Raw genomic sequence first — 25,382 nt, forward strand, 5'->3', positions numbered from 1 at the left:
TCATGAAGTTGGTTTTAATGGCCGAGCAGCCGCACACAAGTGTAAGATCACCATGTGCAATGCCAACCGTTGGCTGGAGTGGTGTAAAGCTCGGCGCCATTGGAAACGGCGCCATTGTTTTTTGGAGTAATGAATCACGTTTCATTTGGTGGAGGAGGAATAATGGTCCGGGGCTTTTTCATGGTTCGGGCCTCTTAGTTCCAGTGATGGGAAATCTTAATGCTACAACGCTACAACAATAATGTTTACATATCTTGCATTACTCATCTCATATGTATATACTGTATTCTATACTATTCTACGGTACCTCATTCACTTAATAATGTTTACATATCTTGCATTACTCATCTCATATGTATATACTGTATTCTATACTATTCTACTGTATCTTAGTCCGTTTCACTCTGACATCACTAGTCCATATGTATATAGTCTTAATTCATTCCTACTTAGATTTGTGTGTATTGGGTATATGTTGTGTAATTTGTTAGTTATTACTTAGATATTACTGCACTGTCGGAGCTAGAAGCACAAGCATTTTGCTACACCCGCAATAACATCTGCTAATCACATGTATGTGACCAATAACATTTGATTTGATTTTAGTCTGTGCTTCCAACTTTGTGGCAACAGTTTGGGGAAGGTCCTTTTCTGTTTCAGCATGACAATGCCCCCGTGCACAAAGCAAGGTCCATACAGAAATGGTTTGTCGAGATTGGTGTGGAAGAAGTTGACTGGCCAGCACAGAGCCCTGACCTCAACTCCATCAAACACGTTTGGGATTAATTGGAACGCCGACTGCGAGCCAGGACTAATCACCCAACATCAGTTCCTGACCTTACTAATGGTCTTGTGGCTGAATGGAAGCAAGTCCCCGCAGCAATGTTCCAACATCTAGTGGAAAGCCTTCCCAGAAGAGTGGAGGCTGTTATAGCAGCAAAAGGGGACACCAACTCCATATTAATGCCCATGATTTTGGAATAAGATGTTTGACGAGCAGGTGTCCACATACTTTTGGTCATGTCGTGAATCACATCCAGAGACTGTATTATTCCACAAACCACAAATGTATTTGCCTCAACTCCTATCAGTCACTGAGGGCAATACCGGTTGTCAGGTGAAACCATCACCATGGAGACAGATGTAAACAAAGCTGGATGGTATGCAACAACACAATACCGACCACAATCCACTCGTCTGTAGTCTATCTATCTCCATTTATCAGGAACATCTTCACTCACTGCAAGTTACTGCAATGAAAGCCCTCTGCAAGTTACTGCAATGAAAGCCCTCTGCAAGTTACTGCAATGAAAGCCCTCTGCAAGTTACTGCAATGAAAGCCCACTGCAAGTTACTGGTATGAAAGCCCTCTGCAAGTTACTGGTATGAAAGCCCTCTGCAAGTTACCGCAATGAAAGCCCTCTGCAAGTTACTGGTATGAAAGCCCTCTGCAAGTTACTGCAATGAAAGCCCTCTGCAAGTTACTGGTATGAAAGCCCTTTGCAAGTTACTGCAATGAAAGCCCTCTGCAAGTTACTGGTATGAAAGCCCTTTGCAAGTTACTGCAATGAAAGCCCTCTGCAAGTTACTGCAATGAAAGCCCTCTGCAAGTTACTGCAATGAAAGCCCTCTGCAAGTTACTGGTATGAAAGCCCTCTGCAAGTTACTGCAATGAAAGCCCTCTGCAAGTTACTGCAATGAAAGCCCTCTGCAAGTTACTGCAATGAAAGCCCTCTGCAAGTTACTGCAATGAAAGCCCTCTGCAAGTTACTGGTATGAAAGCCCTCTGCAAGTTACTGCAATGAAAGCCCTCTGCAAGTTACTGGTATGAAATCCATCTGCAAGTTACTGCAATAAAAGCCCTCTGCAAGTTACTGCAATGAAAGCCCTCTGCAAGTTACTGGTATGAAAGCCCTCTGCAAGTTACTGGTATGAAAGCCCTCTGCAAGTTACTGCAATGAAAGCCCTCTGCAAGTTACTGGTATGAAAGCCCTTTGCAAGTTACTGCAATGAAAGCCCTCTGCAAGTTACTGCAATGAAAGCCCTCTGCAAGTTACTGCAATGAAAGCCCTCTGCAAGTTACTGGTATGAAAGCCCTCTGCAAGTTACTGCAATGAAAGCCCTCTGCAAGTTACTGGTATGAAAGCCATTTGCAAGTTACTGCAATGAAAGCCCTCTGCAAGTTACTGGTATGAAAGCCCTTTGCAAGTTACTGCAATGAAAGCCCTCTGCAAGTTACTGCAATGAAAGCCCCAAGTTCTGCAAGTTACAAGTTGGTATGAAAGCCCTTTGCAAGTTACTGCAATGAAAGCCCTCTGCAAGTTACTGCAATGAAAGCCCTCTGCAAGTTACTGCAATGAAAGCCCTCTGCAAGTTACTGGTATGAAAGCCCTCTGCAAGTTACTGCAATGAAAGCCCTCTGCAAGTTACTGGTATGAAAGCCCTCTGCAAGTTACCGCAATGAAAGCCCTCTGCAAGTTACTGCAATGAAAGCCCTCTGCAAGTTACTGCAATGAAAGCCCTCTGCAAGTTACTGCAATGAAAGCCCTCTGCAAGTTACTGCAATGAAAGCCCTCTGCAAGTTACTGCAATGAAAGCCCTCTGCAAGTTACTGGTATGAAATCCATCTGCAAGTTACTGCAATAAAAGCCCTCTGCAAGTTACTGCAATGAAAGCCCTCTGCAAGTTACTGGTATGAAAGCCCTCTGCAAGTTACTGGTATGAAAGCCCTCTGCAAGTTACTGCAATGAAAGCCCTCTGCAAGTTACTGCAATGAAAGCCCTCTGCAAGTTACTGCAATGAAAGCCCTCTGCAAGTTACTGCAATGAAAGCCCTCTGCAAGTTACTGCAATGAAAGCCCTCTGCAAGTTACTGCAATGAAAGCCCTCTGCAAGTTACTGCAATGAAAGCCCTCTGCAAGTTACTGGCATGAAATCCCTTTGAGAGAGAAAGGCAGATAATAGATACATCTCTGATGCTGGGATCTGGGCTAGCTGTCTCCTTGGATCACTCACAATTTTGATTTTAAACTTAATGTTCCACTATGGTAAACTGTTGAACTATGAGAGTCTATTGTGAAAGTGTAGAATATGCCAAGATGAGATCAGTCCCCCAAAGGAACTCCATTCTGATTCAGTAACTCCAACTAATTCCAACTTCATTCCAACAGTTGGAATGTGTAGTTTAGTCTATCTCCAAAATCCATCTATTTCTAAACAGTGAAAAATCCTTTCAATAAATTGTCACTGCGCGCTTATAAGCTGTGTAGCTAAAGCTGTATCTGCAAATCACATTTCATGAAGCTCCCGACAAACAGTTATTGTGCTGATGTTGCTTCCAGAGGCAGTTTGGAACTCGGTTGTGAGTGATTTTTACAAGCTACGAGCTTCAGCACTCAGTGGTCCCGTCCTGTGAGCTTGGTGCTCATAGACATCTCCACTTCACAATAACAGCACTTACAATTGACCGGGGCAAGTCTAGCAGGGCAGACATTTGACGAACTGACTTGTTGGAAAGGTGGCAATGGTGGCCCCTACAGTAACACACACGCTGGGACACACATACCTCTGTAGCTGTATGTGGAGAGTGACCATGTGATAGACGTCCAACAGCATGTCAGCCACTGTGGCTTCAGGAGCGTCTGTTAGGAAGTGGATGGGCAGAGGGTTCCAATGGCCCACCTTGATGATGCCTGAGAGAGAGAGAGAGAGAGGGAGGGAGAGAGGGAGGGAGAGAGAGAGGGAGAGAGAGAGAGGGAGGGAGGGAGGGAGGGAGGGAGGGAGGGAGGGAGGGAGGGAGGGAGGGAGGGAGGGAGGGAGGGAGGGAGGGAGGGAGGGAGGGAGGGAGGGAGGGAGGGAGGGAGGGAGGGAGGGAGGGAGGGAGAGAGAGAGAGAGAGGGAGGGAGGGAGAGAGGGAGGGAGGGAGGGAGGGAGGGAGGGAGGGAGGGAGGGAGGGAGGGAGGGAGGGAGGGAGGGGGGAGAGGGGGAGGGAGGGAGGGAGGGAGGGAGGGAGGGAGGGAGGGAGGGAGGGAGGGGGGAGGGAGGGAGGGAGGGAGGGAGGGAGGGAGGGAGGGAGGGAGGGAGGGAGGGAGGGAGGTAATATAGAGGTCAACTTTACACACAGGTAATATAGAGGTAAACTTCACACACAGGTAATATAGAGGTCAACTTCACACACAGGTAATATAGAGGTCAACTTCGCACACAGGTAATATAGAGGTCAACTTTAGCACACAGGTAATGTAGAGGTAAACTTTACACACAGGTAATGTAGAGGTAAACTTCACACACAGGTAATATGGAGAAGTAGATTCTGACATTTATCCACGTTTCTCTGAACGTCAAATTTCGATTTGTACGTTTTTGATTGATTAATTGATTGATTGATTTAAGTCCCGATGGTTAAGTTAAGGGTTAATGTTTGTGATAGGGTTCAGTCCTGAATGGTTAAGTTAAGGGTTAAGGTTTGTGATAGGGTTCAGTCCCGATGGTTAAGTTAAGGGTTAAGGTTTGTGATAGGGTTCAGTCCTGAATGTTTAAGTTAAGGGTTAAGGTTTGTGATAGGGTTCAGTCCTGAATGTTTAAGTTAAGGGTTAAGGTTTGTGATAGGGTTCAGTCCCGATGGTTAAGTTAAGGGTTAAGGTTTGTGATAGGGTTCAGTCCTGAATGGCTAAGTTATTAAGGGTTAAGGTTTGTGATAGGGCTCAGTCCCGATGGTTAAGTTAAGGGTTAAGGTTTGTGATAGGGTTCAGTCCTGAATGGTTAAGTTATTAAGGGTTAAGGTTTGTGATAGGGCTCAGTCCCGATGGTTAAGTTAAGGGTTAAGGTTTGTGAAAGGGTAAAAAAATGTCAACCTTGGGATTGAACACTCAACCTTTGATCCGGAGTCATGCGATTATTGATGGTAATAATGCTCACTGTTGCCCCTAGTGGACAGTTTTTAAGGCATTTCCCAATGTCTTCAGGACATGTACAGAAATCCAATTTCAAGTCAATCTTGAGCGATCTGTGCTAACAATGTGCCAGTTGGCACATGACTCCCTATCTGTCTGTCCGTCTGAGTGTGTGAACGTGTGTGTTTGCTGTCTGTGTTTGTGTTTACGTGCCCATGGATATCTGTCAAGGTGTGTGTGTATGTGTGTGAAGGTCTTTCTCTCCCAGTGTAGCAGTTCATTCAGCAAGGCTGTAAAGCAGACAGAGGGAACAACAGATAAAACCTTATCTAATAGAATCTTATCAGCTATGGAAGAGACAACCAACCAGCTAGCCCAATCCCCCCTCACACACACACACACACACACACACACACACACACACACACACACACACACACACACACACACACACACCTGGTCTGCCACAAGTCTTTTATAGCAGGGGAGAAGAGCAGAAGACGTCAACGCAGCAGACAGACAAGACAGTGTGTGAGAGGGTAACTCGTCAACCCACTCACTAATACCTGCAATAAAACAGGTCAATGATTGTTTGATCAACCCAAATTGAAGGGCGTAAAAGAGGCGCTCGTTGTGTGAGGGATGGGTGGGATGGGCTGGGCTAACAGGGTGATAAGAGGTCACTTTTCTATAGAATAGATTTGTCAGCGTTGGGAGAGATCCCCTAACCCCTGCCGCCACTAATCCAGTGGTGCAGGCTTTAGTTACAGCCCAGCATTTTTTTTTTAAAGAACTGCTGTACAATTGACCACTATATTGCAGGATTTAGTTACAGCCCAGCTTTAAAACACAAAAAATGACCTGTAGTATAATTGACCACTATATTGCCTGAGAGACGAAGACTGTCTAATGTTGCTCGTGGCTGTCATCATTCACCAGAGAAAAAAGACTAAATATGCACATCCAACTGCAAGACAGAAGATCATATCAAAGAAAAAAGGTATGCTCTTAACTCTATTATGTTCTAATGGTGATTTAATCACACACACAAACAAAGACAATGTTCCCGAGTTGGATCTTGGTCAGATCATTATTCCCCCGACAGTAACAGGCTGACTACACCGCTCGCGTCACATGCGTGAGTGTTGCAAAATAAATGTTGAAATCTATGTTATTCAATTATTGCACCCACACTGCTCGCGCGCACCAACGAGCGTCTGCGTTGCCAAGGGATAAAATAGAAGTCAGTTCTATTTCTGATGCAGATCGAGCTGCAAGTCCTGCCTCTCCCATCTCCTCATTGGTTAATAGAAGCAGGTACCCACGTGCATCTCCTCATTGGTTATACCCATGTGGGTGACTGAAAGATGAAAGAGGTTAGTGGCAGTAATGCACCTAATTTATGAAAGTTGCCAATCGCAATATAAAGTCAATAGAAGAAACCCTGGAAGGAGCAGAGATGACTAGAAACGATTCGCTTGACCGTTTTATGTGTGGATTAATTGGTGGAGTAGAGGACCTTGTGCATTTCAGGTAAAATAACAACTCAATGTTTATATCCCAGGACAAATTATCAAGCAACAACAAGCTAGCTAAAAAGGACAAATTAGCTAGCAACAACAAGCGAGCAAAAAGGGACAAATTAGCTAGCAACAACAAGCTAGCTAAAAAGGACAAATTAGCTAGCAACAGCAAGCAAATGCTTTTCAACCTGTCCCCAAATTAATATTAATTTGGGGACAGGTTGAAAAGCATTTGCTTGCGGTTCAGAGTTTGTTTTGATATTTTAACCTGCATGTCGTGATCGTGTTTAGTGTAGGGGGACAAAATACATTTATGCACGATGGAGCAGCTGGTTTGGGTTCTGTATAAGAGTTAGAGCAGAGAATAAAGAGATACATCAGTGGAGGCTGCTGACGGCTCATAATAATGTCTGGAATGGAGTATATGGAACGGTATCAAACACATACAACCCCATGGACTCAATTCCAGACATTATAATGAGCCGTTCTCCCCTCAGCAGCCTCCACTGAGATACATTATGTCTGATGGTTTGTCCTTCAACACTTTAACACCACATTATACACTGTCCTTCTCTGGAGTTTCTGGCTGTTCCTTCATTTTGGATCAAAGGCTGTGTCCATCGACAACCTCAATCTACAAACAGAGATAATGAGTGTTGAAGGAGATGGAGAATATCTGTGTAAGATGTTAGGTACAAATAGCAAGAACACACACACACACACACACACACAGGGCCTTCTTGAGACGCTGGCTGGCTGGAGCTGTGAAAAGTAAACAATGCTAATTGCATTACTATCCTCTAAATGAGATCCAGACAGGGCCTGGACAGATCCCGTCTTTCTCTCTCTCTCCCTTCTCCCATCCCCCTCTTCTCTCTCTCTCTCCCTCTGTCTTTCTCTATCTGGCTGTAGGAGCTCTACATAGATCTAACAGTGATGCTGTCTCACACACCACACACAACACACACACACACACACACACACACACCGACACAAACACGGAGCCACGTTTGTACATACGTGTGCACACAGAGCTAAATGTAATCGTCAAACAGCTCCAGTGTCATGCAAAACACATTTACTTCCTATTCTTTCAAAAATAGGTGTTAGACTGAGTTGGGTTAAATGACCCAATCTTTCCATCCCAGCAAGAGGCTGCGTTTCGTTTTCTAGCGTTTCCTCCTCTACTAACAATGTATCTGGACAGATACAGTAGATTCCCCAGATACTAAATTAGAGAGGAAAAGCTATGAAGACAGTTTGTGTATAACTGCCCTCTCTCCTCCTTAATCCCCTCACCCTCCTTCTCCCTCTCTCCTTCTCGGTTCCCTTTCTCTCTCCTCCTTAATCCCCTCACCCTCCTTCTCCCTCTCTCCTTCTCGGTTCCCTTTCTCTCTCCTCCTTAATCCCTTCACCCTCCTTCTCCCTCTCTCCTTCTCGGTTCCCTTTCTCTCTCCTCCTTAATCCCCTCACCCTCCCCCCTCCTCCCTCTCTCCTTCTCGGTTCCTTCTCTCTCTCCTCCTTAATCCCCTCACCCTCCTCCTCCTCCTCTCTCCTTCTCGGTTCCCTTTCTCTCTCCTCCTTAATCCCCTCACCCTCCTCCTCCCTCTCTCCTTCTCGGTTCCCTTTCTCTCTTCTCCTTAATCCCTTCACCCTCCTTCTCCCCCTTCTCCTTCTCGGTTCCCTTTCTCTCTCATCTCTCTGTGTGCTTTCTGTTTATATAGCTCAGTTAGCTTTAATTTGGAAGAACTATCTGTTTTCCTCATTGTGTGTCTCATTGTGCAGTGGAGGGTAAAGGCTGGCTGGTTAGGGGGGCTATGGACAGAGGAGGGTATTTGCTGGCTGGCTAGAGGGCCTAGGGACAGGGGAGATGAGAGGGCTGGCTGGCTAGGGTGCCTAGGGGACAGTGGAGGAGATATGCTGGCTGGCTAGGGGGCCTAGGGACAGTGGAGGGTATAGGCTAGGGGGTCTGGGGACAGTGGTGGGTATAGGCTAGGGGGCCTAGGGACAGTGGAGGGTATAGGCTAGTGGGCCTGGGGACAGTGGTTTGGTATAGGCTAGGGGGCCTAGGGACAGTGGAGGGTATAGGCTAGGGGGCCTGTGGACAGTGGGGGGTATAGGCTAGGGGGCCTGTGGACAGTGGAGAGTATAGGCTAGGGGTCCTAGGAACAGCCAGATGAGTCTAGATCAACTAACATAGTGAATATGGAGGAGCATGGACGTGCACTCGCAGCTACAGACACACATACTCCCATGAACACGGGCGCACACAAACACACATAAGTATTCATACACATGTATAGCAGTGGTGTATCCATTATTAATGAATCAGTTTTGGTCCCTTGTTATGTGGCTCCTGCTTCATGTCCGTATGTAAAAGTAGAAATCATTGTTCCAATTTCCACATAAACATTCTGACTCCCAAAGACGTCCCTTCATGTGGCCAACTGGTGGCTTGTGCCAATGTGTGCCCATCCACACAAACATGTCGGCTTTTCCGCTCACTTTATCTCACACACACACACACACACACACACACACACACACACACACACACACACACACACACACACACACACACACACACACACACACACACACACACACACACACACACACACACACACACACACACACACATAATCCAGTGGAACAAGGCTTAAGCGATGCTGCAGGCTAGCTGCACACACAGAGCTCCTCTTTCCAAACTGGTTCCAGGTTGCGCAGCCCCTCAGGCCCCCCATGCCCTTGGCACACACCATGGGAAACCCACATGCATGAGTCACACAACCTCTCTACTGTACAACCTCTCAACTGTACAACCTCTCTACTGTACATCATCTGAACCAAATGCAGAACTCCTATTCATCTGTTTGTCTGGATAAGTGGACACAACAGTGAGGGGGAAAATACATTCTGCCATTACTGTTTTGTTCTGTGACGTTTTAAGTATGACTGGAAAAGGGATGTGTTTATACCTGACATGCGGCCTTTGTCCGGATCTTGTCCACATTCTGACTGCCCACCTTCTTTGACAAGTGTAGACGATTAAACGATGCATTGCGATCTGATTGCAATCAGATCTTATAAATGTAAACAGACAAGATCAGGACAAAGGACACATGTTAACGACAGGTATAAACAGGGCTAGAGTGTGTGACAGAGAAGGTAGAAGTTACCCCTAACCACTGATACAAGGTCAGATATGTATTTATTTATCTGAAGAAGGGTTAAGGTTAAGAGGTAAGGGTTAAAGGTAATCTGATCCTAGATCTGTGGTTAGGGGTAACTTCTGCCTCAAATGTGAGTGACAGGCCTTCTATTCACAACACGCCTACGTAGTCCTAATCACTCCTATTCACTCCTACTCCTATTCACGCCTACTCACTCCTGCTCACTCCTACTCACTCCTACTCACTCCTACTCACTCCTACTCACTCCTATTCACTCCGATTCACTCCTACACACTCCTATTCACAGCCTATTCACCCCTATTCACCTCATATTCACTCATATTCACTCCTATTCACTGCCTATTCACTCCCATTCACATCCAATTCACAGCCTATTCACTCCTATTCACAGCCTACTCACTCCTATTCACAGCCTATTCACTCATATTCACAGTATATTCACAGCCTATTCACTCATATTCACAGTATATTCACAGCCTATTCACTCCTATTCACAGCCTATTCACTCCTATTCACAGCCTATTCACTCCTATTCACAGCCTATTCACTCATATTCACAGCCTATTCACAGCCTATTCACTCCTATTCACAGCCTATTCGCTCCTATTCACAGCCTATTCACTCATATTCACAGTATATTCACAGCCTATTCACTCCTATTCACAGCCTATTCACTCATATTCACAGTATATTCACAGCCTATTCACTCCTATTCACAGCCTATTCACTCCTATTCACAGCCTATGAACAGCCTATGAATGCATTCAGTTGTACAACTGGCTAGCTATCACCCCTTCCCTTCCTTTATTCACTCCTATTCACAGCCTATTCAGAGCCTATTCACAGCCTATTCACTCCTATTCACAGACTATTCACAGCCTATTCAGAGCCTATTCTCAGCCTATTCACTCCTATTCACAGCCTATTCACTCCTATTCAGAGCCTATTCACAGCCTATTCTATGAACAGCCTGAATGCATTCATTACAACTGACAGCTATCACCCCTTATTCACTCCTATTCTCAGCCTATTCACTCCTATTCTCAGCCTATTCACAGCCTATTCAGAGCCTATTCACAGCCTATTCAGAGCCTATTCACAGCCTATTCACTCCTATTCACAGCCGATTCACAGCCTATTCACTCCTATTCACAGCCGATTCACAGCCTATTCACAGCCTATTCACAGCCTATTCAGAGCCGATTCACAGCCTATTCTCAGCCTATTCTCAGCCTATTCACAGCCTATTCTCAGCCTATTCACAGCCTATTCACAGCCTATTCACAGCCTATTCTCAGCCTATTCTCAGCCTATTCTCAGCCTATTCTCAGCCTATTCACAGCCTATTCAGAGCCTATTCACAGCCTATTCACAGCCTATTCAGAGCCTATTCACAGCCTATTCACAGCCTATTCACAGCCTATTCACAGCCTATTCACTCCTATTCACAGCCTATTCACAGCCTATTCTCAGCCTATTCTCAGCCTATTCTCAGCCTATTCTCAGCCTATTCAGAGCCTATTCACAGCCTATTCTATTCAGAGCCTATTCACAGCCTATTCAGAGCCTATTCACAGCCTATTCTCAGCCTATTCAGAGCCTATTCACAGCCTATTCACAGCCTATTCTCAGCCTATTCTCAGCCTATTCTCAGCCTATTCACAGCCTATTCTCAGCCTATTCTCAGCCTATTCACAGCCTATTCTCAGCCTATTCTCAGCCTATTCACAGCCTATTCACAGCCTATTCACAGCCTATTCACAGCCTATTCTCAGCCTATTCTCAGCCTATTCTCAGCCTATTCACAGCCTATTCTCAGCCTATTCTCAGCCTATTCTCAGCCTATTCTCAGCCTATTCTCAGCCTATTCTCAGCCTATTCACTCCTATTCACAGCCTATTCTCAGCCTATTCTCAGCCTATTCACTCCTATTCTCAGCCTATTCACAGCCTATTCTCAGCCTATTCACAGCCTATTCATTCTCAGCCTATTCTCAGCCTATTCTCAGCCTATTCACTCCTATTCACAGCCTATTCACAGCCTATTCACAGCCTATTCACAGCCCAGTCAGTTGGATATCCCCTAAAATAAAATAAATGTTTGTCCTGTATATCTCTCTGACCCTGTAACGTGGCAGCAGGGCAACGATGCAAACTCTCCTCTCTTCCTCTCCTCTCTTCCTCTCCTCTCTTCCTCTCCTCTCTTCCTCTCCTTTCTGAGGCCTACAATATGGATGGCCGGGCACCCTAAAATGCCTTATGCCTTAAAGGGGATACTTCCGGATTGTGGCAATGAGTCAGATGAACTTGTGGATGCCATTTTTATGACTGAAAGTTAATGTGTGTCTATGCTAGAAGATACCCATAGACTTCCATTCCTAAAGATGGTGTCCACTAGTTCATCTGCCTGTGGGGAAGTAGATAAAGGGCCTCACTGCCAAAATCCCCAAGTATCACTTTAAAGTACAGGTCTGTCCCTTCCATTGTATAAAAGCCTTCAGACCCTTATAATTGAAATAAACAATATGCACCAGTTAATTACTAGCTGGGTCTAATTAAAGAGACTTTAAATACACCACTGGGACACAAGTATGCAGGACACAATTCAAACAGGGAGAAAATAGCCCGGACTCTGTGTAATTTTGGTCGGTGACCACAGAGGATATTTTTTATAATTTAAGCCAGAAATGATTCCTTTAACATAAACACTTATTTTAAAAAATATATTTAAAAATCATTTGAGGAGGAGGAGAGAATGGGGGAGGGGTGTTGTGTGTCAGTGTGTCAGTGTGTTGCTTTTCGTGTCTATTTTTATGTCAGTGCGTGCAACTCTATGAGTGTGTGAGTGTGTGTGTACAGTCTATGCGTGTGCACAACTGTTTGTCTTTTGTGTGTGTGTGTGTGTGTGTGTGTGTGTGTGTGTGTGTGTGTGTGTGTGTGTGTGTGTGTGTGTGTGTGTGTGTGTGTGTGTGTGTGTGTGTGTGTGTGTGTGTGTGTGTGTGTGTGTATTATAACTCAGACTGACTGAGGGTTAAACTGTGTGACCGGGGTGTTGTGTTACTGCTGCTGCTCCTGTCGCAGTTTGTTTGCTGCTGTTGTGATGTCTGGTTTAGTCTGACTTTGAACAGCCTGGAGGTTAATAGGAGTGTATTGATGTTGACAGGGGACCACTGTGGCCTGCTGTTTTAGAGGGACTGATGAGAGAGAGGCCTCCACTGATGCTTGGCACACACATCTAGGCTACAACTACTAGCTAGTAATGACATTCATTTGCGGAGGATATAGTTAAATGCTGTCTATTTGAATTACAGTAGTTGTTATCTAAACAATTCAAAGAAAGTCATCAAATGGAAAGTACCACCTGGGGCTTTGGGCAGAGACTCCCGTTAACCTCACTACCTTCAGACAATAAATACACTAGAAATATAGGTTGATCAGGGAATAAAGGTCATTGGTTAGTAATGGCCTTTTTCAGAGCTGGGAACTAAGGTCAGGATTTTCCCTGGCAAGGAACATCTTTATTTGACCTTTATTTAACCAGGCAAGTCAGTTAAAGAACAAATTCTTATTTTCAATGACGGCCTGGGAACAGTGGGTTAACCCACACACACAGAGACTGAGAGAGGGTTCGTTCAAAGGGTAATAATAGTTGTTGACCTTGAGGCAGTAAACAGGGATTACCTGTGATGTACCCATTTGTCTTACACACATGCACACACACGTGTGTTACGATGTGTTGGTGTACTGTATGACGTGAGCTCCCTCATGTACGTCTGACAACATGACGTGAGATTTGTCAGGTCAAACTATAACTGACATGATATCTGATATCAGAGCATCTCCACTTTACACATGGACAGTGATCAATTTAATGGCGTATCTTCATGCATCGCAATAGTACTGCAAAAAATACTGCATACATGTCTTTTTTATTTGACACACAGGGGCAACAGTACAGTTATTGTCTAATTCCGTTAATAGCCCCTAAGAATCCAGACTGTTGTAACATAAGGAAAGAGTTATAGAGGTTGTGTCATTGAAGCCACTGACAGAGACATCAAAAGAAGCAGATTCACACACTATTTCAGTTTAAGTCCATGTACAGATGTAGGATCTTAATTTGAGCCAGTTTGCTACAGCAGGAAAATAACCTGCAGCAACAGGAAATGCAAATGATTATGTGGATGATAATTAATGGATTTTATTTGTAAGGGTTGATGCATTTTTCATTTGGGCAAATCAAGTCTGACATTTTAAAGTGGACATTACAAACTCTAGAAGCCTTTTGAAACCTGTGCAGGAAAATTCTCAGCAACAAAAGAGTGATCAAATGAAGCTCCTACATCTGTATGTCAGCTGCCTGGTTGTGTCTATTGTTACCATATATCAACGTGAAGCAACTCCCCCAGATAGAATGTTCTACATACTTTAGTGAACACAAGTAAACTGCACTGTCCTCTTGGCGATGGTAACCATGTGTGCAACAATAAATTACACAGCTATTATGTTTCTCCCCTAGACCTCTTTCATAAACATTCTCACACATACACAGACATGAACACACAAATGCACACACACACACACACACACACACACACACACACACACACACACACACACACACACACACACACACACACACACACACACACACACACACACACACACACACACACACACACACACACACCACACATTAAAGCATGTGCATTTACTTAGACAAATTTAGTCGCACACATATTATTTTGGCCTCTTGGAGGAACTAGACTCATTTCTTTCCAACTCTTTGTTCTTTGTTTAACAAGTTTCTCTTTAGCTGTGTTTTTGAAACATTCTTTACTTAGCCTGAGAGCTCAAAAACATCATACAGAAGTGTTTAGTCTGGCTAGCCTCCCGGCCAGTGAATTAGTGCTGTGCTGTCCTCTGACTCTTTTCTAACAGGTTGTATAGCGTTTTAGCACAACCTCAAACTCAGTACCAGGTGAAAGCTTTGTTTTGACCTCTGTAGCTCAGTTGGTACAGCGTGGTACTTGTAACGCCAGGGTAGTGGGTTCGATTCCCGGGACCAGCCATACATAAAGTGTAGACACACATGACTGTACGTCACTTTGGATAAAAGTGTCTGCTAAATGGCATATATTATTTTGGCTGATAGAGCCTTTGTGTCTGGTGTTTAGTGGAGAAGTGCTCAGTTCAAGTGTTTGGGGTTATGGATGGTGTTTAGTGGAGAGGTGCTCAGTTCAAGTGTTTGGGGTTATGGATGGTGTTTAGTGGAGAAGTGCTCAGTTCAAGTGTTTGGGGTTATGGATGGTGTTTAGTGGAGAAGTGCTCAGTTCAAGTGTTTGGGGTTATGGATGGTGTTTAGTGGAGAAGTGCTCAGTTCAAGTGTTTGGGGTTATGGATGGTGTTTAGTGGAGAAGTGCTCAGTTCAAGTGTTTGGGGTTATGGATGGTGTTTAGTGGAGAAGTGCTCAGTTCAAGTGTTTGGGGTTATGGATGGTGTTTAGTGGAGAAGTGCTCAGTTCAAGTGTTTGGGGTTATGGATGGTGTTTAGTGGAGAAGTGCTCAGTTCAAGTGTTTGGGGTTATGGATGGTGTTTTGTGGAGAAGTGCTCAGTTCAAGTGTTTGGGATTATGGATGGTGTTTATTGGAGAGGTGCTCAGTTCAAGTGTTTGGGGTTATGGATGGTGTTTAGTGGAGAGGTGCTCAGTTCAAGTGTTTGGGGTTATGGATGGTGTTTAGTGGAGAGGTGCTCAGTTCAAGTGTTTGGGATTATGGATGGTGTTTATTGGAGAGGTGCTCAGTTCAAGTGTTTGGGATTATGGATGGTGTTTATTGGAGAGGTGCTCAGTTCAAGTGTTTGGGGTTATGGATGGTGTTTAGTGGAGAGGTGCTCAGTTCAAGTGTTTGGGGTTATGGATGGTGTTTATTGGAGAGGTGCTCAGTTCAAGTGTTTGGGATTATGGATGGTGTTTATTGGAGAGGTGCTCAGTTCAAGTGTTTGGGGTTATGGATGGTGTTTAGTGGAGAGGTGCTCAGTTCAAGTGTTTGGGGTTATGGATGGTGTTTAGTGGAGAAGTGCTCAGTTCAAGTGTTTGGGGTTATGGATGGTGTTTAGTGGAGAAGTGCTCAGTTCAAGTGTTTGGGGTTATGGATGGTGTTTAGTGGAGAAGTGCTCAGTTCAAGTGTTTGGGGTTGTGTCTGGTGTTTAGTGGAGAAGTGCTCAGTTCAAGTGTTTGGGGTTATGGATGGTGTTTAGTGGAGAAGTGCTCAGTTCAAGTGTTTGGGGTTATGGATGGTGTTTTGTGGAGAAGTGCTCAGTTCAAGTGTTTGGGGTTATGGATGGTGTTTATTGGAGAGGTGCTCAGTTCAAGTGTTTGGGGTTATGGATGGTGTTTATTGGAGAGGTGCTCAGTTCAAGTGTTTGGGGATTATGGATGGTGTTTATTGGAGAGGTGCTCAGTTCAAGTGTTTGGGGTTATGGATGGTGTTTAGTGGAGAGGTGCTCAGTTCAAGTGTTTGGGGTTATGGATGGTGTTTAGTGGAGAGGTGCTCAGTTCAAGTGTTTGGGATTATGGATGGTGTTTATTGGAGAGGTGCTCAGTTCAAGTGTTTGGGATTATGGATGGTGTTTATTGGAGAGGTGCTCAGTTCAAGTGTTTGGGGTTATGGATGGTGTTTAGTGGAGAGGTGCTCAGTTCAAGTGTTTGGGGTTATGGATGGTGTTTAGTGGAGAGGTGCTCAGTTCAAGTGTTTGGGGTTATGGATGGTGTTTATTGGAGAAGTGCTCAGTTCAAGTGTTTGGGGTTATGGATGGTGTTTAGTGGAGAAGTGCTCAGTTCAAGTGTTTGGGGTTATGGATGGTGTTTAGTGGAGAAGTGCTCAGTTCAAGTGTTTGGGGTTATGGATGGTGTTTAGTGGAGAAGTGCTCAGTTCAAGTGTTTGGGGTTATGGATGGTGTTTTGTGGAGAAGTGCTCAGTTCAAGTGTTTGGGGTTATGGATGGTGTTTAGTGGAGAAGTGCTCAGTTCAAGTGTTTGGGGTTATGGATGGTGTTTTGTGGAGAAGTGCTCAGTTCAAGTGTTTGGGATTATGGATGGTGTTTATTGGAGAGGTGCTCAGTTCAAGTGTTTGGGGATTATGGATGGTGTTTATTGGAGAGGTCCTCAGTTCAAGTGTTTGGGGTTATGGATGGTGTTTAGTGGAGAAGTGCTCAGTTCAAGTGTTTGGGGTTATGGATGGTGTTTAGTGGAGAAGTGCTCAGTTCAAGTGTTTGGGGTTATGAATGGTGTTTATGGTGGAGAAGTGCTCAGTTCAAGTGTTTGGGGTTATGGATGGTGTTTAGTGGAGAGGTGCTCAGTTCAAGTGTTTGGGGTTGTGTGGATGGTGTTTATGGATGTGTTTAGTGGAGAGGTGCTCAGTTCAAGTGTTATGGATGGGTTGTGTCTGTTCAAGTGTTTGGGGTTAGTGGAGAAGTGCTCAGTTCAAGTGTTTGGGGTTATGGATGGTGTTTTGTGGAGAGGTGCTCAGTTCAAGTGTTTGGGGTTATGGATGGTGTTTTGTGGGGTTGTGTCTGGTGTTTAGTGCTCAGTTCAAGTTTGTTTGGGGTTGTGGATGGTGTTTTGTGGAGAAGTGCTCAGTTCAAGTGTTTGGGATTATGGATGGTGTTTATTGGAGAGGTGCTCAGTTCAAGTGTTTGGGATTATGGATGGTGTTTATTGGAGAGGTGCTCAGTTCAAGTGTTTGGGGTTATGGATGGTGTTTAGTGGAGAGGTGCTCAGTTCAAGTGTTTGGGGTTATGGATGGTGTTTAGTGGAGAGGTGCTCAGTTCAAGTGTTTGGGATTATGGATGGTGTTTAGTGGAAGTGCTCAGTTCAAGTGTTTGGGGTTATGGATGGTGTTTCATTGGAGAGGTGCTCAGTTCAAGTGTTTGGGGTTATGGATGGTGTTTAGTGGAGAGGTGCTCAGTTCAAGTGTTTGGGGTTATGGATGGTGTTTGTGGAGAGGTGCTCAGTTCAAGTGTTTGGGATTATGGATGGTTTGGAGAGGTGCTCAGTTCAAGTGTTTGGGGTTATGGATGGTGTTTAGTGGAGAGGTGCTCAGTTCAAGTGTTTGGGGTTGTGGATGGTGTTTAGTGGACCAGGTGCTCAGTTCAAGTGTGTTGTGTCTGGTGTTTTATGGATGGTGTTTAGTGGAGAAGTGCTCAGTTCAAGTGTTTGGGGTTATGGATGGTGTTTAGTGGAGAGGTGCTCAGTTCAAGTGTTTGGGGTTGTGTCTGGTGTTTAGTGGAGAAGTGCTCAGTTCAAGTGTTTGGGGTTGTGTCTGGTGTTTTGTGGAGAAGTGCTCAGTTCAAGTGTTTGGGGTTATGGATGGTGTTTATTGGAGAGGTGCTCAGTTCAAGTGTTTGGGATTATGGATGGTGTTTATTGGAGAGGTGCTCAGTTCAAGTGTTTGGGGTTATGGATTGTGTTTAGTGGAGAGGTGCTCAGTTCAAGTGTTTGGGGTTGTGTCTGGTGTTTAGTGGAGAAGTGCTCAGTTCAAGTGTTTGGGGTTATGAATGGTGTTTAGTGGAGAAGTGCTCAGTTCAAGTGTTTGGGGTTATGGATGGTGTTTAGTGGAGGCTACAGTACTCACCCTGGGCCTGAGCAGCAGAGCTGTGGGAGTACCCCAGGGCCTGCAGGGCTGTCTCCACCAGCTGGTTGAAGAGGATGTCTTTCCTGACCAGGACAAACTCAGCATGCTCCTCCCTGTGGCCCTCGCTCCTCTCCACCTCCTCACGCTGCATCCCCCCGTCCGGCCCTGCCTGCTCCACCACACAGAATACTGGGATCATTAGACCTGGGGGAGGGAGATCACAACGTTAGGCAAAATAAACAACAGGCTGTCCATGTCCATGTTTACTGTCCATGTCTCATCTCTTCATTTGACTGTGTATGTCTCATCTCATTGACTGTCCATGTCTCATCTCTTCATTTGACTGTGTATGTCTCATATCATTTACTGTCCATGTCTCATCTCTTCATTTGACTGTCCATGTCTCATCTCTTCATTTGACTGTGTATGTCTCATCTCTTCATTTAACTGTGTATGTCTCATCTCTTAATTTGACTGTCCATGTCTCATCTCTTCATTTAACTGTGTATGTCTCATCTCTTCATTTGACTGTGTATGTCTCATCTCTTCATTTAACTGTGTATGTCTCATCTCTTCATGTAACTGTGTATGTCTCATCTCTTCATTTGACTGTGTATGTCTCATCTCTTAATATGACTGTCCATGTCTCATCTCTTCATTTGACTGTGTATGTCTAATCTCTTCATTTAACTGTGTATGTCTCATCTCTTCATTTGACAGTGTATGTCTCATCTCTTCATTTGACTGTGCATGTCTCATCTCTTCATTTGACTGTGCATGTCTCATCTCTTCATTTGACTGTCCATGTCTCATTTCATTTGACTGTCCATGTCTCATCTCTTCATTTGACTGTGTATGTCTCATCTCATTTACTGTCCATGTCTCATCTCATTTGACTGTGTATGTCTCATCTCATTTGACTGTGTATGTCTCATCTCTTCATTTGACTGTATATGTCTCATCTCATTTGACTGTGTATGTCTCATCTCTTCATTTGAGTGTGTATGTCTCATCTCATTTGACTGTAGATGTCTCATCTCATTTGACTGTGTATGTCTCATCTCTTCATTTGACTGTGTATGTCTCATCTCATTTGACTGTATATTTCTCATCTCATTTTACTGTGTATGTCTCATCTCATTTGACTGTGTATGTCTCATCTCATTTGACTGTCCATGTCTCATCTCTTCATTTGACTGTGTATGTCTCATCTCATTTACTGTCCATGTCTCATCTCTTCATTTGATTGTGTATGTCTCATCTCTTCATTTGACTGTGTATGTCTCATCTCATTTGACGGTCCATGTCTCATCTTTTCATTTGACTGTGTATGTCTCATCTCATTTACTGTCCATGTCTCATCTCTTCATTTGACTGTGTATGTCTCATCTCATTTGGCTGTCTATGTCTCATCTCTTCATTTGACTGTGTATGTCTCATCTCATTTGACTGTCCATGTCTCATATCTTCATTTGACTGTGTATGTCTCACCTCATTTGACTGTCCATGTCTCATCTCTTCATTTGACTGTCCATGTCTCATCTCTTCATTTGACTGTGTATGTCTCATCTCATTTGACTGTCCATGTCTCATCTCTTCATTTGACTGTGTATGTCTCATCTCATTTACTGTCCATGTCTCATCTCTTCATTTGACTGTGTATGTCTCATCTCATTGACTGTCCATGTCTCATCTCTTCATTTGACTGTGTATGTCTCATATCATTTACTGTCCATGTCTCATCTCTTCATTTGACTGTCCATGTCTCATCTCTTCATTTGACTGTATATGTCTCATCTCTTCATTTAACTGTGTATGTCTCATCTCTTCATTTGACTGTGTATGTCTCATCTCTTAATTTGACTGTCCATGTCTCATCTCTTCATTTGACTGTGTATGTCTCATCTCTTCATTTAACTGTCCATGTCTCATCTCTTCATTTGACTGTGTATGTCTCATCTCTTCATTTGACTGTGTATGTCTCATCTCATTTGACTGTCCATGTCTCATCTCTTCATTTGACTGTGTATGTCTTATTTCATTTGACTGTCCATGTCTCATCTCTTCATTTGACTGTGTATGTCTCATCTCATTTACTGTCCATGTCTCATCTCATTTGACTGTGTATGTCTCATCTCTTCATTTACTGTCCATGTCTCATCTCTTCATTTGACTGTGTATGTCTCATCTCATTTGACTGTATATTTCTCATCTCATTTGACTGTGTATGTCTCATCTCATTTGACTGTGTATGTCTCATCTCATTTGACTGTCCATGTCTCATCTCTTCATTTGACTGTGTATGTCTCATCTCATTTACTGTCCATGTCTCATCTCTTCATTTGACTGTCCATGTCTCATCTCTTCATTTGATTGTGTATGTCTCATCTCTTCATTTGACTGTGTATGTCTCATCTCATTTGATGGTCCATGTCTCATCTTTTCATTTGACTGTGTATGTCTCATCTCATTTACTGTCCATGTCTCATCTCTTCATTTGACTGTTTATGTCTCATCTCATTTGGCTGTCCATGTCTCATCTCTTCATTTGACTGTGTATGTCTCATCTCATGTGACTGTGTATGTCTCATCTCATCATTTGACTGTATATTTCTCATCTCATTTGACTGTGTATGTCTCATCTCATCATTTGACTGTATATTTCTCATCTCATGTGACTGTGTATGTCTCATCTCATCATTTGACTGTATATTTCTCATCTCATTTGACTGTGTATGTCTCATCTCATTTGACTGTATATTTCTCATCTCATTTGACTGTGTATGTCTCATCTCATTTGACTGTGTATGTCTCATCTCATTTGACTGTCCATGTCTCATCTCTTCATTTGACTGTCCATGTCTCATCTCTTCATTTGACTGTGTATGTCTCATCTCTTCATTTGACTGTGCATGTCTCATCTCTTCATTTGACTGTGCATGTCTCATCTCTTCATTTAACTGTGTATGTCTCATCTCTTCATTTCACTGTGTATGTCTCATCTCATTTTACTGTGTATGTCTCATCTCATTTGAGTGTGTATGTCTCATCTCTTCATTTGACTGTGTATGTCTCATCTCTTCATTTGACTGTGTATGTATCATCTCTTCATTTGACTGTCCATGTCTCATCTCTTCATTTGACTGTGTATGTCTCATCTCATTTGACTGTACATGTCTCATCTCATTTGACTGTAAATGTAGATGTTTTCTTATAGCTTACCAGTTAGTTTCATAGATAAAGCTGGAACCATGGTAACCGTTCCCAAAGTCACAGCGGCCTAAACGATGCCCACATGATGCCCATACACATGGTTTTCTATGGCTTTCATCTCTATGGCCCCACTATCCTTTTGGCTCACAGCAACAATTCAATTCCTCCACCAATATTCCTCTTCTTACTAAAAGGCTTTTGGTTGTAGGCCACCTGTCGACTAATTAATTAAGGCTCTCAGAAGAAATGAGGGTCTGAGCATTAGGCAAACTCCCTGCACTAATAATAAGAGTAGAGCTATCACACACACACACACACACACACACACACACACACACACACACACACACACACACACACACACACACCATTAGATCTCTCCCTCTCTTGTTTTAATCATCTCTCATTTGTTTAAATTGCTATATTTCTACTTCCTCTCCATGAATCATCCCGGCTCCCAGTTTGCTGGGCTCTTATGGAGTGAATTACACACTGGAGCTCTCTGTGCCAATTCAAGTAAGTGAATTTCCCCCAACAGGCCAATATAACTGTCAACACAGAGCAGCTCCAACCAGCTCTCTCTCTCTCTCTCTCTCTCTCTTTTCCCACTCTCTCGTAGTTCTCTCTCTCTCTCTCTCTCTCTCTCTCACCCCTCGTCCCCCTCTCTCTCTCTCTCTCTCTCTCTCTCTCTCTCTTCCCCCTTCCTTCTCTCTCTCTCTCTCTCTCTCTCTCTCTCTCTCTCTCTCTCTCTCTCTCTCTCTCTCTCTCTCTCTCTCTCTCTCCCTCTCTCTCTCTCCCTCTTCCCCTCTCTCTCTCTACCTCTCTCCCTCTTCCCCTCTCTCTCTCTTCCTCATCCCCTACCTCATCTCCTTTCCAACACCTTTCTCCCTTTTCCCACTCTCTTGTAGTTCCCTCTTGCTGTAACTCAGTCACCCTCTTTCTCTCTGTCCCTCTCTCTCTCTCTCTCTCTCTCTCTCTCTCTCTCTCTCTCTCCTCTCTCTCTCTTCTCTCTCTCTCTCTCCCCCTCTCACTCTCTTCCTCATTCTCTACCTCGTCTTCTTTCTAACACCTTTCTATTTTTCCCCACTCTCTCATAGTTCCCTCTTGCTGTAACTCAGTCTCCCTCTTTCTCCCTCCCCACCTCTCTCTCCCCCTCTCTCTCTTTCTCCCTCCCTCTCCCCATCACCTCTCCCCTATACCCTTTCCCTGTCTCCCCTCTCCCCATCACCTCTCCTCATCATCTCTTCCCTCTCCCATCACCTCTCCCCCTATACCCTTTCCCTGTCTCCCCTCTCCCCATCACCTCTTCCTTCTCCCTGTCTCCCCTCTCCCCCTCTTCCCTCTCCCCATCTCCCATCACCTCTTCCCTCTCCCCATCTCCCATCACCTCTCCCCATCTCCCATCACCTCTCCCCATCTCCCATCACCTCTCCCCTCTCCCCATCTCCCATCACCTCTCCCCTCTCCCCATTTCCCATCACCTCTCCCCATCTCCCATCTCCCCATCTCCCATCACCTCTCCCCATCTCCCATCACCTCTTCCCTCTCCCCTCTCCCCATCTCCCATCACCTCTTCCCTCTCCCCATCTCCCATCTCCCATCACCCATCACCTCTTCCCTCTCCCCATCTCCCATCACCTCTTCCCATCTCCCATCACCTCTCCCCATCTCCCATCACCTCTCCCCATCTCCCATCTCCCATCACCTCTTCCCTCTCCCCTCTCCCCCTCTTCCCTCTCCCCTCTCCCCATCTCCCCATCTCCCATCACCTCTTCCCTCTCCCCTCTCCCCCTATTCCCTCTCCCCCTCTCTCCCCATCTCCCATCACCTCTCCCCTCTCCCCCTCTTCCCTCTTCCCTCTCCCCATCTCCCATCACCTCTCCCCTTTCCCCCTCTTCCCTCTCCCCTCTCCCATCTCCTCTCCCCTCATCTCCCATCACCTCTCCCCTCTCTCCCTCTTCCCTCTCCCCTCTCCCATCACCTCTCCCCATCTCCCATCACCTCTCCCCTTATCACCTCTCCCCATCTCCCATCACCTCTCACCTCTCCCCATCTCTCATCACCTCTCCCCTTATCACCTCTCCCCTTATCACCTCTCCCCTTATCACCTCTCCCCTTATCACCTCTCCCCTTATCACTTCTCCCCTTATCACTTCTCCCCTTATCACTTCTCCCCTTATCACCTCTCCCCATCTCTCATCACCTCTCCCCTTATCACCTCTCCCCTTATCACTTCTCCCCTTATCACCTCTCTCATCACCTCTCCGCTTATCACCTCTCCCTTATCACCTCTCCCCATCTCTCATCATCTCTCCCCTTATCACTTCTCCCCTTATCACCTCTCCCCATCTCTCATCACCACCTCCCCTTATCACCCCTCTCCCCTTATCACTTCTCCCCATCTCTCATCACCTCTCCCCATCACCTCTCCCCATCTCCCATCACCTCTCACCTCTCCCCATCTCTCATCACCTCTCCCCTTATCACCTCTCCCCTTATCACCTCTCCCCATCTCCCATCACCTCTCCCCTTATCACCTCTCCCCTTATCACCTCTCACCTCTCCCCATCTCTCATCACCTCTCCCCTTATCACCTCTCCCCATCACCTCTCCCCATCTCCCATCACCTCTCACCTCTCCCCTTATCACCTCTCACCTCTCCCCATCTCTCATCACCTCTCCCCTTATCACCTCTCCCCATCACCTCTCCCCATCTCCCATCACCTCTCACCTCTCCCCATCTCTCATCACCTCTCCCCTTATCACCTCTCCCTTATCACTTCTCCCCTTATCACCTCTCCCATCTCTCATCACCTCCCCCTTATCACCTCTCCCCTTATCTCCTCTCACTTCTCCCCATCTCTCATCACCTCTTCCCTCCCCATCACCTCTCCCCATCTCCCATCACCTCTCACCTCTCCCCATCTCCCCTCATCACCTCTCCCCTTATCACCTCTCCCCTTCTCACCTCTCCCCATCTCCCATCACCTCTCCCCTTATCACCTCTCCCCTTATCACCTCTCACCTCTCCCCATCTCTCATCACCTCTCCCCTTATCACCTCTCCCCATCACCTCTCCCCATCTCCCATCACCTCTCACCTCTCCCCTTATCACCTCTCACCTCTCCCCATCTCTCATCACCTCTCCCCTTATCACCTCTCCCCATCACCTCTCCCCATCTCCCATCACCTCTCACCTCTCCCCCATCTCTCATCCCCCCTCTCCCCTTATCACCTCTCCCCCCTTATCACCTCTCCCCTTATCACCTCTCCCCTTATCACCTCTCCCCATCTCTCATCACCTCTCCCCTTATCACCTCTCCCCTTATCACCTCTCCCCTTATCACCTCCCCTTATCACCTCTCCCCTTATCACCTCTCCCCCCTCTCCCCTTATCACCTCTCCCCTTATCACCTCTCCCCTTATCACCTCTCCCCTTATCACCTCTCCTCTCCCCTTATCACCTCTCCCCTTATCCTCTCCCCTCTCCCCTTATCACCTCCCCTTATCACCTCTCCCCTTATCACCTCTCCCCCTTATCACCTCTCCCCCTTATCACCTCTCCCCTTATCACCTCTCCCCCTTATCACCTCTCCCCTTATCACCTCTCCCCTTATCACCTCTCCCCTTATCACCTCTCCCCCTCTCCCCATCACCCCTTTTCCCTTTATTTTATTTCACTTCATTTATGAACTTTTATTTATTCAGCGGAACCTAATTGAGACCATTGTCTCATTTCAATGGTGCCCTGAGAACAATTGCATCAAGACAGCAAAAAATAAATTACTTATTTAACAACAGAGTTTTAAACTGCCCTATCTGTCACGCCCTGACCTTAGAGAGCCTTTTCCCCATCTGTCATTTCATTTGGTTTGGTCAGGGTGTGATTTGGGTCATTCTATGTTCTTTATTTCTATGTTTTGTGTTTCT

The 25,382-nt window shown here is 45.3% G+C and overlaps 1 protein-coding gene across 7 annotated transcripts in view; it reads right to left on the minus strand.

Annotated features, from left to right (window-relative positions):
• The window catches only part of LOC135547618 (DNA-binding protein SATB2-like), a 127,765-nt gene that overhangs the window by 59,712 nt on the left and 42,671 nt on the right, over positions 1-25,382 (minus strand). For all 7 annotated transcript variants that reach the window (XM_064976783.1, XM_064976779.1, XM_064976780.1 and 4 more), the window contains 2 exons: positions 18,240-18,443; positions 3,565-3,691 (listed from right to left, as the gene is read on the minus strand). In XM_064976783.1, coding sequence (XP_064832855.1) covers positions 3,565-3,691; positions 18,240-18,443 — 331 coding nt within the window. The remainder of the gene's footprint in view (positions 1-3,564; positions 3,692-18,239; positions 18,444-25,382) is intronic.

Source organism: Oncorhynchus masou, chromosome 10, assembly GCF_036934945.1.
Source record: "Oncorhynchus masou masou isolate Uvic2021 chromosome 10, UVic_Omas_1.1, whole genome shotgun sequence".
Lineage (NCBI taxonomy): Eukaryota > Metazoa > Chordata > Actinopteri > Salmoniformes > Salmonidae > Oncorhynchus > Oncorhynchus masou.